This window comes from Eretmochelys imbricata, chromosome 8 (assembly GCF_965152235.1).
Source record: "Eretmochelys imbricata isolate rEreImb1 chromosome 8, rEreImb1.hap1, whole genome shotgun sequence".
Taxonomy (NCBI): Eukaryota; Metazoa; Chordata; order Testudines; family Cheloniidae; genus Eretmochelys; species Eretmochelys imbricata.
This window is the reverse complement of record NC_135579.1, coordinates 96,924,341-96,937,036: the sequence shown is the minus strand read 5'-3', so window position 1 is coordinate 96,937,036 and position 12,696 is coordinate 96,924,341. Positions and strand designations below refer to the sequence as shown.

The 12,696-nt window shown below is 42.4% G+C and overlaps 1 protein-coding gene across 1 annotated transcript in view; it reads left to right on the top strand.

The window, feature by feature from the left end:
* Window positions 1-12,696, top strand: part of LOC144268742 (nardilysin-like) — a 94,295-nt gene that overhangs the window by 38,440 nt on the left and 43,159 nt on the right. The window contains exon 14 of the mRNA XM_077823922.1: window positions 5,508-5,562. Coding sequence (XP_077680048.1) covers window positions 5,508-5,562 — 55 coding nt within the window. The remainder of the gene's footprint in view (window positions 1-5,507; window positions 5,563-12,696) is intronic.

Genomic DNA, 12,696 nt, shown 5'->3' with positions numbered 1-12,696 from the left:
AAGTTCACAAAGTCCTACTTCTCGTTCAGCCAATCGCTAAGGCAAACAAGTTTGTTTACATTTATGGGAGATAATGCTGCCCACTTCTTATTTACACTGTCACCAGAAAGTGAGAACAGGCTTTCGCATGGGACTTTTGTAGCTAGCATTACAAGATATTTGCGTGACAGATATGCTAAACATATTCATATGCCACTTCATGTTTCGGCCACCGTTCCAGAGGACATGCTTCCCTGCTGATGACGCTTGTTAAAAAAAAAAAAAAAAAAAAATGTTAATTAAATTTGTGACTGAACTCCTTGGGGGAGTATTGTATGTCTCCATCTCTATTTTACCCGCATTCTGACATATATTTCATGTTATAGCAGTCTCGGATGATGACTCAGCACATGTTCATTTTAAGAACACTTTCGCTGCAGTTTTGACAAAATGCAAAGAAGGTACCAATGTGAGATTTCTAAAGCTAGCTACAGCACTCAACCCAAGGTTTAAGAATCTGAAGTGCCTTCCAAAATCTGAGGGATGAGCATGCTTTCTGAAGTTTTAAAAGAACAACACTCTGATGCGGAAACTACAGAATCCGAACCACCAAAAAAGAAAATCAACCCTCTGCTGGTGGCATCTGTTGTTGAGCAGAACCTGTCATCAGCTCTGAAATAGTGTGGTTAGAGCATGAAGGGACATATGAATCTTTAGTGCATCTGGCATATAAATATCTTGTGACACCAGCTACAACAGTGCCATGAGAACACCTCTTCTCACTTTCAGGTGAAAGTGTGAACAAGAAGCAGGCAGCATTATCTCCTGCAAATGTAAACAAACTTGTTTGTCTTAGCGATTGGCTGAACAAGAAATAGAACTGAATGGACTTGTAGGATCTAAAGTTTTACATTGTTTTGTTTTTGAATGCAGTCATTTTTTGTCCATAATTCTACATTTGTAAGTTCAACTTTCATGACAAAGAGATTGCACTATGATACTTGTATTAGGTGAATTGAAAAATACAATTTCTTTTGTTTTTTACAGTGCAAATACTTGTAATCAAAATAAATATAAAGTGAGCACTGTACACTGTATTCTGTGTTATAATTTAAATAAATATATTTGAAAATGTAGAAAACATCCAAAAATATTTAAATAAATGGTATTCTGTTGTTGGTTAACAGTGTGATTAATCACAATTAATTTTTTTCATTGCTTGACAGCCCTACAAAAAACACAACCTTAAATATTGTTACCGTACTTCATTTTCATGTGTCTGACCTAAGTACTTAATATATGCAGTGTCGTTGTAGCTGTGTTGGTTCCAGGATATTGGAGAGAGAAAGGTGTGTGAGGTAATATCTGTTACTGGACCAACTTCTGTTGGTGAGAGAGATGAACTTTTGAGCCAGACAGAGGTTTTCTTCACATCCTGGAAAGGTACTCCCAGGCTGTGATGAAAGGGCTACTTTTCTATGGTTATGCAAGCACTGCTGGATAACCAGGGATGTTTCACTGAGCTCGTCAGAGAAGGTGCATGATGCTTGCACCTTTAAGAACACATGACTATTCAGGAAGGTGCAAGCAGGGTTGTTTTTTTCCCCAGACGGTGGATTACTATTGGCAATGTTGACATGCCAATAGTGATCTTGGCTCATGAAGCTGTACAGTGGCCTCCTTGACAACTTCAAGGAAAGATTCAGCTACTGGCTCAGCAGGTACAGAATGACAGCTGTGTGTGCTTTTGGCAGCTTAAAGGGACACTGGTGGTGCTTCCTCACTAGATTACATCTCAGTGAGGAAAATATCCCAATGGTTATAGTTTCCTTTTGTGTCCTGCATAATAATTGTGAGGTGGTAGGTGAAAAGTTGCCACTGAGGTGGAGGGTGGAGGTAGAATGGCTGTCTGCTGACTTTGAACAGCCAGACAGAAGGGCCATTAGAAAAGCTCAATGTGAAGATATGTGGCTGAGAGAGGCCTTGAAAGAGCCTTAATGGTCAGCCACTTAATGTGCTCTACCTAGCCTTTTTATTAAATATTTTTGGATGTTTTGGAAGTGTTAGGAATTGTGTAATGCTTGCTGTGAATTTATGAATATCACACTTTAAATGGACCTATTAATTATGCTGTGCTTATTGTACATTTATAATATTACACATTGTTTTTAATTGAACCTAGGAGTTCTGTGATCCTGTTCTATTACAATTAGAATTGTCCTGTTCTTTGAGTCGTGCCATTTGTTCTGCAGTATATGTTATAAAATAGTAAAGATGAATTCATTTCCAAAAAATTAAAATTTATTGCATACCCAAAACACAGCAAAACATTAATGTGCAATTAAAAATCAATACAGTGCGCAAACATAAAGTAAATTAATGGAACAGAACTTTAAAATCAGAATGGTAGAAAACATTTGTCTCCATTTCAGTCCATTTCTGTGAAACATACTCCAACTGTATGGTCAATAAGAGTCTGTTTGCTGCCTGCGAAGCCCCATTATGTGCTGGCGAATCTATCTCTTTTTCCTGCTGGGACTCCTGAGTCTTTCTCCTGTCTGTTCTTTTGTTCTCCAGGCTATCTGCTATATTCATCTTCCAGGCTTTCCATGATCTGATGCAGCACAAGCTTGCAGGATCTTGGTGAACATGTCCTCCCTAGTCCTCTTCTCCTTCTCATCAGTGTCAGGTGTTCTGCAGGTGTGGTGGGGGCATCCCTTCACGCCGCAATGATGGGAGCTACATACAAAACATCATACAAAGATGTATTTACAGTCACAACGTAAAATGAAAGATGAGTTTGAGAACACCTTTCCCTTATAGGTATAAGAATTTTAAATACGACCTGCTTATTGACACTTCAGATTTGGAGTGCCTCTGCACAGCAGTGCTCTCCAGCTGCAGCCATTGTTAGTATGGCCTGCCAAGATGGGGTGGAAGTGAGGAGGGAATTAATTTGTAGTGTAAAGCAATAAAATGTGCCTTATTTCCATGGGTACATGTACAGGGCAATGGCACTGAGTACTGGAACGCTTTTCCACAAGCAGCAGTGATTTTAACTGGTATCTCACTCTTGAGGGTCACAAAGGCACAGAGAACACAGTTACTCCTAGGCTCATGAAGCCATGTGGGCTTGTGTGATGCTAGCCTGTTTACGGCAATGGTACCTGCCGAAGTCATCTCAGAGTGTTGTGGAAAAGTGTCCTACCATACGGGAAGAAGTGTAAGGCAGCCATCCCTAGGAACCTTTGGGAGAGGAGGATTACAGAAACCTTTGGGAGAGAATTGCAGAGTAACTCTATGAAAATTCCATCAAGATCTTTCAGGAGGATACAAGGGACATCCTTATGTATATAAACAAATTGCTTTGCGTGCCTCCCCCCGTCGCCTAATCCTACAGGAGAACAAAAGCAGATTCCCTCTTTGATTTGTTCCCTCTTTGTTGTACCTCTACTTCTTCTCATATGAGTAAAACACTGAAAAGTAGACTACTGTGCCTTGCTAACTTGGGGTAGGGCTGGGTGCCATCTTCACATTTAAACATTTTAAGGGAGAATGCATGCACACACTTACCCGAGATACCTTTTCCTGGATTGGGCTCAGTGGTGCTCAGCTGATGGGACTAGCTAGACTGTGGTGGAGTCTCAAAGAACCTGGCTCATGGCATTTCTCTTCTCCTCCTCACTGTTCAAGGCAAGGGTCTCTCTCTTGGGCTTCATTGAGGTATCCATTGTGGTTGATGGAGATTCCACAGGCATTCCACAACGTATGTCATGCAGCTCTTTGTAAAAGCAGCAGGATTGCAGCATGGCACTAGATCAACTCTTGCTCTCCCTGGTCTTTTGGAATGCCTGCTGCAGTTCCTTCATTTTCATGCAGCACTGCTGCTGATCCCGATCATACCTCTTCACATGCACCTCCTGTGCTATCTTTTCATAGACGTCCATGTTTTGATGACTGATATGTAGCTGCATATGCTCAGTCTCTTCTCTCCACAGGCCCTGAAGATCCAATACTTGCTGTCTACTTCAGGCAGGAGTCTATCTAAAGCAGTGATACTCAGACTGTGGCTCTTGAGCTACAAATGGCTCTTTAATGTGTCTCCTGCAGGGCTCTTTGCAGCATGATATTAAAACACTCTGTGATTTAATTATTAACAACATAGTAAAAGCATCCTTATTGGTTAACAGATTAAGTTATCAGCTTGCACTAAAATTAACTTATTTGCTCTGTGAGTGTGTATGTATATGTATATAGAGAGAAAGAGACTAAATATTTCCCCAGTCATACTGTTTAAGTATGAATAGTACTATAGTAAATGAAATAATGAAGTCACATTACTGTGGCTCTTTTGGGTAATGTTGATCGCTAATTTGGATCCTGAACCATTGAGGTCTGAGTATCACTGGTCTAGAGTGTTGTGTAGTTGGCATGGTCGGTTGGGTAATTACACACAACAAGTGAGAACTGCTACTGCTAGGTGTGTTTGCCAAGCTGAGCAATCAGGAAAAGTCCATTTTAAAAATATGGGGATTTTAAAGGGAGTGGTGTGGCTTCTTGTTTCCAGGACCCCTGGGCAGTGGAGTTCACAATTGTGACCAGAGTGGTCACTATTGGACATTGTGGAACAGCTGCTGGAGGACTGTTAGGGTCTACCGAGGTCATGCAGTCTCTACACTTGCACTGTGTCAACCATAGTATGTTGACCATGGCTCAGTGCTCTTCAGGGAGGTGGTGTTACTGCTTCACTGTAATGGGGCACTTACATTGGTAGAGACAAATTTGAGTGTAGACACATGCAAATAAGACAATGCAAGGTGACTTACATGAATCTAACTTTGTAGTGTAGACCAGGCCATACTGGTGTAACTCCTTGTGCAGACACTCTTATCTTGGAATAAGACTGACTTTTTTCTGTTTATATTATGTTCTTTGGAAGGAGTTTAAACTAAACAGAAAAAAGCCAATATTATTCCAGAATAAGAGTGGCCACATGTGAGATTATACCAGTTTATGCTAGTACAACTGATAAAATTTTCCTATGTAGACAAGCCCTTAGTGGGGAGAAAAAAACCCAACAAATGGAAAACTCTGTTTGAAGGAACTGCCGCATGCCACACCTTTCCCAAATAGTGAGGTCAAGCAATTAAGTGTAGTGTAGGGGTTAGATTATGGAACTGAGAGTCAGGAGTTCTCAGTTCTGTTGCTGGCTCTTCCATTTACTTTGTGTCTCCCACTGATTATTTGTGTTTTAGTTTCTCCATCTGAAAATAGGGGATAAAAACTTGCAGGAGTAATGAGGATTGATTGACAATTGTTAAATGTTTGTGATTCCTAGACAAAGAGTTTTATGTATATTTCTCATGCACAGTCACCATGGTATCTAGGTCATATAGATGTACAAATTGTTATTACTGCAGACAAACTGGCTTAAATTGTCAGCCTCATATCTTGTTAGAAATAGTGTGTGATTAGTCACTTGGTAAATGTGGCAGGGTAATAGGTACATTTTTTTCCCCCACCGACAGAATTTGGGAAGAGATTCAGAAGATTGAAGCTAATGAATTTTATTTCCAGGACCAGGTACTAAATTAATCTTCAGATGTTTTCTATGGGGGTATAGATGTTAAGCCCTAGATTTTTGAATTGTAACTGGGGTTTTTGCTGTGTAATTTGCCATAGTCAGTGAGAGTTAGATGGTTCTAACCTCATGAGTCTTTGAAAATATAGTCTTACATAGATGAGAAGGAACATTTGTTAAGTAGAAAACTTATATTCTAGACAGAGAAATGTTAAACTTTATGACTTGTGAAGTTGTTCTTTAATAAAACCAAAACATGATTTGATTTCTTTGGTATATGGTGCTCTTCCAAGCTGTTTTCTTTTTCCACATGTTTGTTTTCTCCCACTCCTTAAGGTCAGTTTCTCTTTATCATTCAGTTTAGATTGTAAGATACTTGTTACAGGACCCATATCTTATTCCCCTCTTGTGCTATAAACAATTGTGGTTATTTTCTTTTAGTGTTTCTGCATATTCTCACTTGTGGGAAGTAGTTCCCGGCACTGCTGAACTTTGGGGAATTTACAGAAAAACAATGGCCATGGGAATCACATAAATACCCCTTCATGGCACCAAATGTTCAGTGCTGATGTTATAGAAGCCATGTGGTCCCTAACCACCTCAACTTCTTTTCCATGGATAATTTCAGGTATAGGCACCATTGCTGTGTGACCAGGGGTCTTTTAACCTTTTAGTTTTAGTTTAGACATTTTCAGGTAATTTCTCTACTGTTGAATAGTTAAGATGATTGGATTATTTCTGTCTTGGTTGCAGGCATTGTGTCTAATCTAGGTGCTAAAGAACAGGTTTAAGCAGTGTATCTCATTACCCTCCTTGTTCTTAGAATAGGATGCACATATCCACTGCCTGATGTACCTTCGGGGAGGACTTGTTCTATGTGCTGCTCACCTGATCCATTCTCTGGTCAGGGCCCTGATCCCTCCAGGGATGGAAATAGGCCTTTGTTCTTTTCAAAGCCTGCTGAACATAGATTGTAAGCTCTTTTAAACTCTTTGGGACAGAATGTGTATCTTTTACTGCCTGTCTTTACAATGCCTGATCTGAGGCCCTGACTCTTGATTGGTGATACTCGATGCTACTGGAATGCAAACGGGGAAACAGAAGTATTTGGTGCTAGAACTGGCACCTTCATTCAGCTCCAAATCAGCAGAACACTGAGTCCAGCTATGAAGCTGCCCTGGCATCTGGGGCACATTTAGTGCTGGGTGCTCTGGTTCTTTTACCCAGGCTGGAGTTGGCTGGTGTAGTTCCCTTGGCTGGAATTTCAGTACTGGGGAAGCCTCCAGCTAAGCAGACTCTTGTTGGTGCGGAGTTTCCCTTAGATCTGTGATCTCCGTCAGACCTAAAATTATGGAAACCTCATTTTTTCTTCAAGGGTACACCTACACTGCAAAACAACACCTGTGGCAGGGAGTCCCAGAACCTGCAACAGCTGACATAGGCTTACGGGTCTTATACTCTAGAGCTAAAAGTAGCAGTGTAGACATTCAAGCTTGGGCTGGAGCCTGGGTCCTGAGACCCTCCCCCTTGCTGTGTTTCAGAGACCAGGCTGCAGCCTGAATGGAAACATCTAAACTGCTATTTTTAACCGTGTGAGCCTGAGTCACTTGGGGCTCTGAGACTTGCTGCCATAGGTGTTTTTTTGCAGTGTAGACGTACCCTAAGGATACTGCTTTGTAAGCCCAGGATTCAAAGCCAGGCTCAAGTCTAAGCCCCCTTCCATCTACACACAAATCGTGCTAACCTAGGGCTCAGACCCAGGGTATTAGTAACTGAGAATGCAGAGTGGTTGTGGGGGGCTAGTTAGTGATCTGCATTGTTGTCTGGACACTTCCTGAAATTCCCTTGGGTTGAATTAGGAGGAGGAACTGATCAGTCATTATGATGCTGCTGTCTATTGAACCCCTTGAGGCTGGACTTCTGTGGTCAGCGTCTGCACTGGTTTGTGGGTAGGAGAGTGTGAGCTGGTTACAGCTGCTGGGTGGCAGTGTGGAGGTTGTTCCTTGCTGGCATCTCTGCAGGCCTGTGTTTGAGACCCTCTGGACCTTACACGTGGCCACATGTTGGGAAGCACTAGGAAGTCTAGGATATGGGTAATTGAACTTGGGCCTGCATAATGCAGTGTGTATGCTGGAGCCCCAGATCAGAGTTCAACAATTCATAACCTGGAGTTACAAATGAGTGTAGATGCTCAAGCCTTATGTTAACAAACCCAGGGACGGCTAACTCAGATTCTACTAACCCTGGGTTTATGGTGCAGTGCAGACATACCCTAAGTGTCCTCTGAGTATTCACACTCTTGGGATGAGCTGGTGGGTGCAGCTCTGATGGTGAAGTCTTCTCATCGGAGTTTATCTCTTTGCATTCCTGTAAATTCTGAGGATTAGGCTATAAAAGGGGGCGTGGTGCCCTCTGCTGCCTCAGTTCCTTCCAACTGCTGCAGCAGATGAATGTAAACTTCCTGGAGCCATCAGATCTGGATCCTTCTTTCAAGAAGAAATCAGTGCCTTAAGGTTAGTAAAGTTTATTATTAATGTAGTTTTAGTGTTAGTTATTTTGTTAGATAAAGTTTTATTCTTAGGATAGTTGGTAGTTAAGTCTTCAGTTCTGACTAGTGGTTGCATGGCAAATCTGAAAGCTAAGATAACTGGATTCAAAAGAAGCATCTCTTGTCCAACAGTCTTCCCAGTATTGGATGCCTATACTGTCTGTTTATTGTGCTTTGGAGAGGGTCACTCCACTTTAAGGTGCTCTCTCTGCAGTTCATTTACCCCAAGGGTATATAACAAGCTCCAGATTAGTCTGCAAGTCTTATTGCTTCAAGAAGATCTGGCCATAAAGCCTCCCAGATCTAATTCCTGTAAAGGATCTGTAGCCCGAGTGAATACACCAGTGTCGGCTCCTGACAACTCAGGGACTAAGAAGAAGGCTATGCAGAAGATTCCAATCTCTGCATTGGGATTAGTTTCTAAGGGTTCTGTACAGTTGTTTCCTAAGTCAATGGATCCAACGTGAAGTGCTCAGAGACTTGTTTGGTGCCAGTCTCAGAGATAAGAGCCGAAGACGGGAGAAAATTTCCAGTCCACTTACATTTGGTTCTGAAAAAGATTGTGCAAGACAAGCAAGCTCTTGTTAGCAGAGACAAGTCACATTCAGGAGACTCTTTGGATACCTTGGTCCCAGATCCAAGAGCACTGGATCTGAAATTAAAGTCCAAGATTGTGGCTAAGGGTAAATCTCTGCCTGAGATGCATTCCCCAGTTCCAAAGATAGTATTGGAGCAGAAGATTATTCTGGAGATGGCAGTAGTTTTTTCATCATCCATTTATATGGCATTAACCATTACAATTGTGGCACAAGTGCACTATGAAGATCTGCAATTGGATTGTTTACTTGATTCACAAGAGGCAGGGATTGTTTTCTTGCCTAAAGGAAGACTTTTTTCCTTGGATCTCCCCACAAAGAAAAGAAGGAGGTTGGATGAGTTGTTTCAGATATCCTCAGACACTTCCTTGTGGCTCCTTAAAATGCTTTCAGACTCTCCTAATAAGGTGGTTTTTCCCTTCTCCATTTTACACATCCGAGGTCCTGTAATTTCCCCATTAATGTCAGTATTGGATCCAAGGTCAATTTAAGATCGGATCCAAAGTCCAATGAAGAATCAAATCATATTAGACTTACAGATATTCTCGGTCCCACTTCCAATAAGAAGGATTATGCCTCTAAATATTGTGACTACAGATCTCCATACCTTTCCAGACAGGAGATGGAGCCTAAATATGGTTATTAGCATGATTAACATAATATGGTAATCCGCAGATCCCACTGTAAGCTGGATGGCCCTATTGGTGGTCACCTAGGAATTGTAGAAATAAACTGTAGTCTCATCAGTGCAGGTACCTTTCTTCCAGCAGGGGTCTGAAAATGGCTTGTGCCTTGTAGCTGAAATCCTTGGATCCTTCCCTTCACCAGCTTTCAGTAAGGAATCTCCCACTATACTTCTGGATACTCTATTTAAGGAAGAAGACGAGCCTGTTGCTCAAATAGAATATCAGCAGTTAGACCCAGCCGTGACAGCTGAATGTCAGCAACTGGGACAGTGCCCAGTGATAAGAGCAGGAGTCATGCCTAGTGGTTAGAGCATGAATCCATACTCAGGAATGGGAATCCAGGGTCAGAGCTGAAGTTGCAGCTCTTGATCTAAAAAGTGCTTATCTCTATCAGACCAAGGCATTGCAAATACCTTTGTTTCGTTGTTGGACAAGGTAACTTCCAATACAATGTTTAACTTCTCTACTCCTCTGCCCTTTCCCCCACTTCGGAAATTACAAAATACCTATCTGTAGTAGTTGCTTGTTTGACACAATAGGGTATTTTAGTTTATCCTTATTTAAAGATTGGCTCAATAAAGCCTCATTAGAAGATGGCCTTTCCAGAGACCTATGTTACACATGTTTCCTCTTCAAGAAGTTAGGACTCCATGGTAAACATCAAAAAGTCTGGGAAGTCCCAGATGACTGGAAAAAGACTAATGTAGTGCCAATCTTTAAAAAAGGGAAGAAGGAGGATCCTGGGAACTACAGGCCAGTCAGCCTCACCTCAGTCCCCGGAAAAATCATGGAGCAGGTCCTCAAGGAATCAATCCTGAAGCACTTACATGAGAGGAAAGTGATCAGGAACAGTCAGCATGGATTCACCAAGGGAAGGTCACGCCTGACTAATCTAATCGCCTTCTATGATGAGATTACTGGTTCTGTGGATGAAGGGAAAGCAGTGAATGTATTGTTTCTTGACTTCAGCAAAGCTTTTGACACAGTCTCCTACAGTATTCTTGTCAGCAAGTTAAAGAAGTACGGGCTGGATGAATGCACTATAAGGTGGATAGAAAGCTGGCTAGATTGTCGGGCTCAACAGGTAGTGATCAATGGCTCCATGTCTAGTTGGCAGCTGGTGTCAAGTGGAGTGCCCCAGGGGTCGGTCCTGGGGCCGGTTTTGTTCAATATCTTCATAAATGATCTGGAGGATGGTGTGGATTGCACTCTCAGCAAATTTGCGGATGATGCTAAACTGGGAGGAGTGGTTGATACGCTGGAGGGTAGGGATAGGATACAGAGGGCCCTAGACAAATTGGAGGATTGGGCCAAAAGAAATCTGATGAGGTTCAATAAGGATAAGTGCAGGGTCCTGCACTTAGGACGGAAGAACCCAATGCACAGCTACAGACTAGGGACCGAATGGCTAGGCAGCAGTTCTGCGGAAAAGGACCTAGGGGTGACAGTGGACGAGAAGCTGGATCGCAGTGTGCCCTTGTTGCCAAGAAGGCCAATGGCATTTTGGGCTGTATAAGTAGGGGCATAGCGAGCAGATCGAGGGACGTGATCGTTCCCCTCTATTCGACATTGGTGAGGCCTCATCTGGAGTACTGTGTCCAGTTTTGGGCCCCACCCTACAAGAAGGATGTGGATAAATTGGAGAGAGTCCAGCGAAGGGCAACAAAAATGATTAGAGGTCTGGAACACATGAGTTATGAGGAGAGGCTGAGGGAACTGGGATTGTTTAGTTTGCAGAAGAGAAGAATGAGAGGGGATTTGATAGCTGCTTTCAACTACCTGAGAGGTGATTCCAGAGAGGATGGTTCTAGACTATTCTCAGTGGTAGAAGAGGACAGGACAAGGAGTAATGGTCTCAAGTTGCAGTGGGGGAGGTTTAGGTTGGATATTAGGAAAAACTTTTTCACTAGGAGGGTGGTGAAGCACTGGAACGCATTACCTAGGGAGGTGGTAGAATCTCCTTGCTTAGAAGTTTTTAAGGTCAGGCTTGACAAAGCCCTGGCTGGGATGATTTAATTGGGGATTGGTCCTGCTTTGAGCAGGGGGTTGGACTAGATGACCTCCTGAGGTCCCTTCCAACCCTGATATTCTATGATTGTAAGTCTCTTCAGCTACCTTCACAGTGGATTTAGTTTATAGGAGCAGTTCTCAACTCTAAGGAGGTCAGACCATTTCTTCCAGAAGATATTTCTGAAACTTCTATCTGCCAAAATGGTGACCCATCAAAATCCTACTTGGAAAGAACAGTAAAACCCTGTTTATCTGACCATCCGTTATCTCTGGCTCTGTGTTAACCAGAGAACCAGCAAACACAGGTCTAGAAGGGGGTGATATCTCCTGTGGGCACTAGAGGGTGCAGCAGCATTGCACTTTCCCATTCTTTGAAAGAAGAAAAGGAGTACTTGTGGCACCTTAGAGATTAACCAATTTATTTGAGCATAAGCTTTCGTGAGCTACAGCTCACTTCATCGGATGCATACTGTGGAAAGTGTAGAAGATCTTTTTTATACACACAAAGCATGAGAAAATACCTCCCCCCACCCCACTCTCCTGCTGGTAGTAGCTTATCTAAAGTGATCACTCGTCTTACAATGTGTATGATAATCAAGTTGGGCCATTTCCAGCACAAATCCAGGTTTTCTCCCCCCCCCCCAACCCCACTCTCCTGTTGGTAGTAGCTTATCTGACCGATCAGGCCCTGGTCCCAATTAGATCGGATAAACAGGGTTCTTGTGTATGTTCTTTTAAAGTTTAATGGGCCTTGTGTCTTCAGACACTTGTGGTGTTCTTTATGCTCAGCTCAGAGTGAGAAGTCAGCAGCACTGACTGGCGTTAAATTACAGACCAACTATAGACAGCACATTCACAAGATTGATTACCCTAAAAGAGACACTGCTATCTTTGACATGGACTCAGTGTGCCAGTGACCTTGGAGTAGTGTTTATCCTTCCAGCTCTGTTGAAAACAATCACCTTCGTTTCCTCCAGCCAGGCATGGGGAGTACATTTCAACTAGTTAACAGTCTGAGGTAATTGGAATACTCAGGAAAGGAGACTGCGTACAAATATCCTGGAACTGAGAACAATTCATTGGGTTCTCAGATCTTTTCTATATTGCATCGGAATGAGGTACTGCATGCAGGCCATCACACACAACATGACAGCAATGTATTATATTAACTGACAGCAAGGGGTTCACTTTTCTTTGTTATGCAAGAAAGCAGTGACATTATGGGACTGGAGTATCTAGTACAACAGCAGGTAGCTGTATACTTAATAGACAGTGACAACAGTCTGGTGGTGGGTG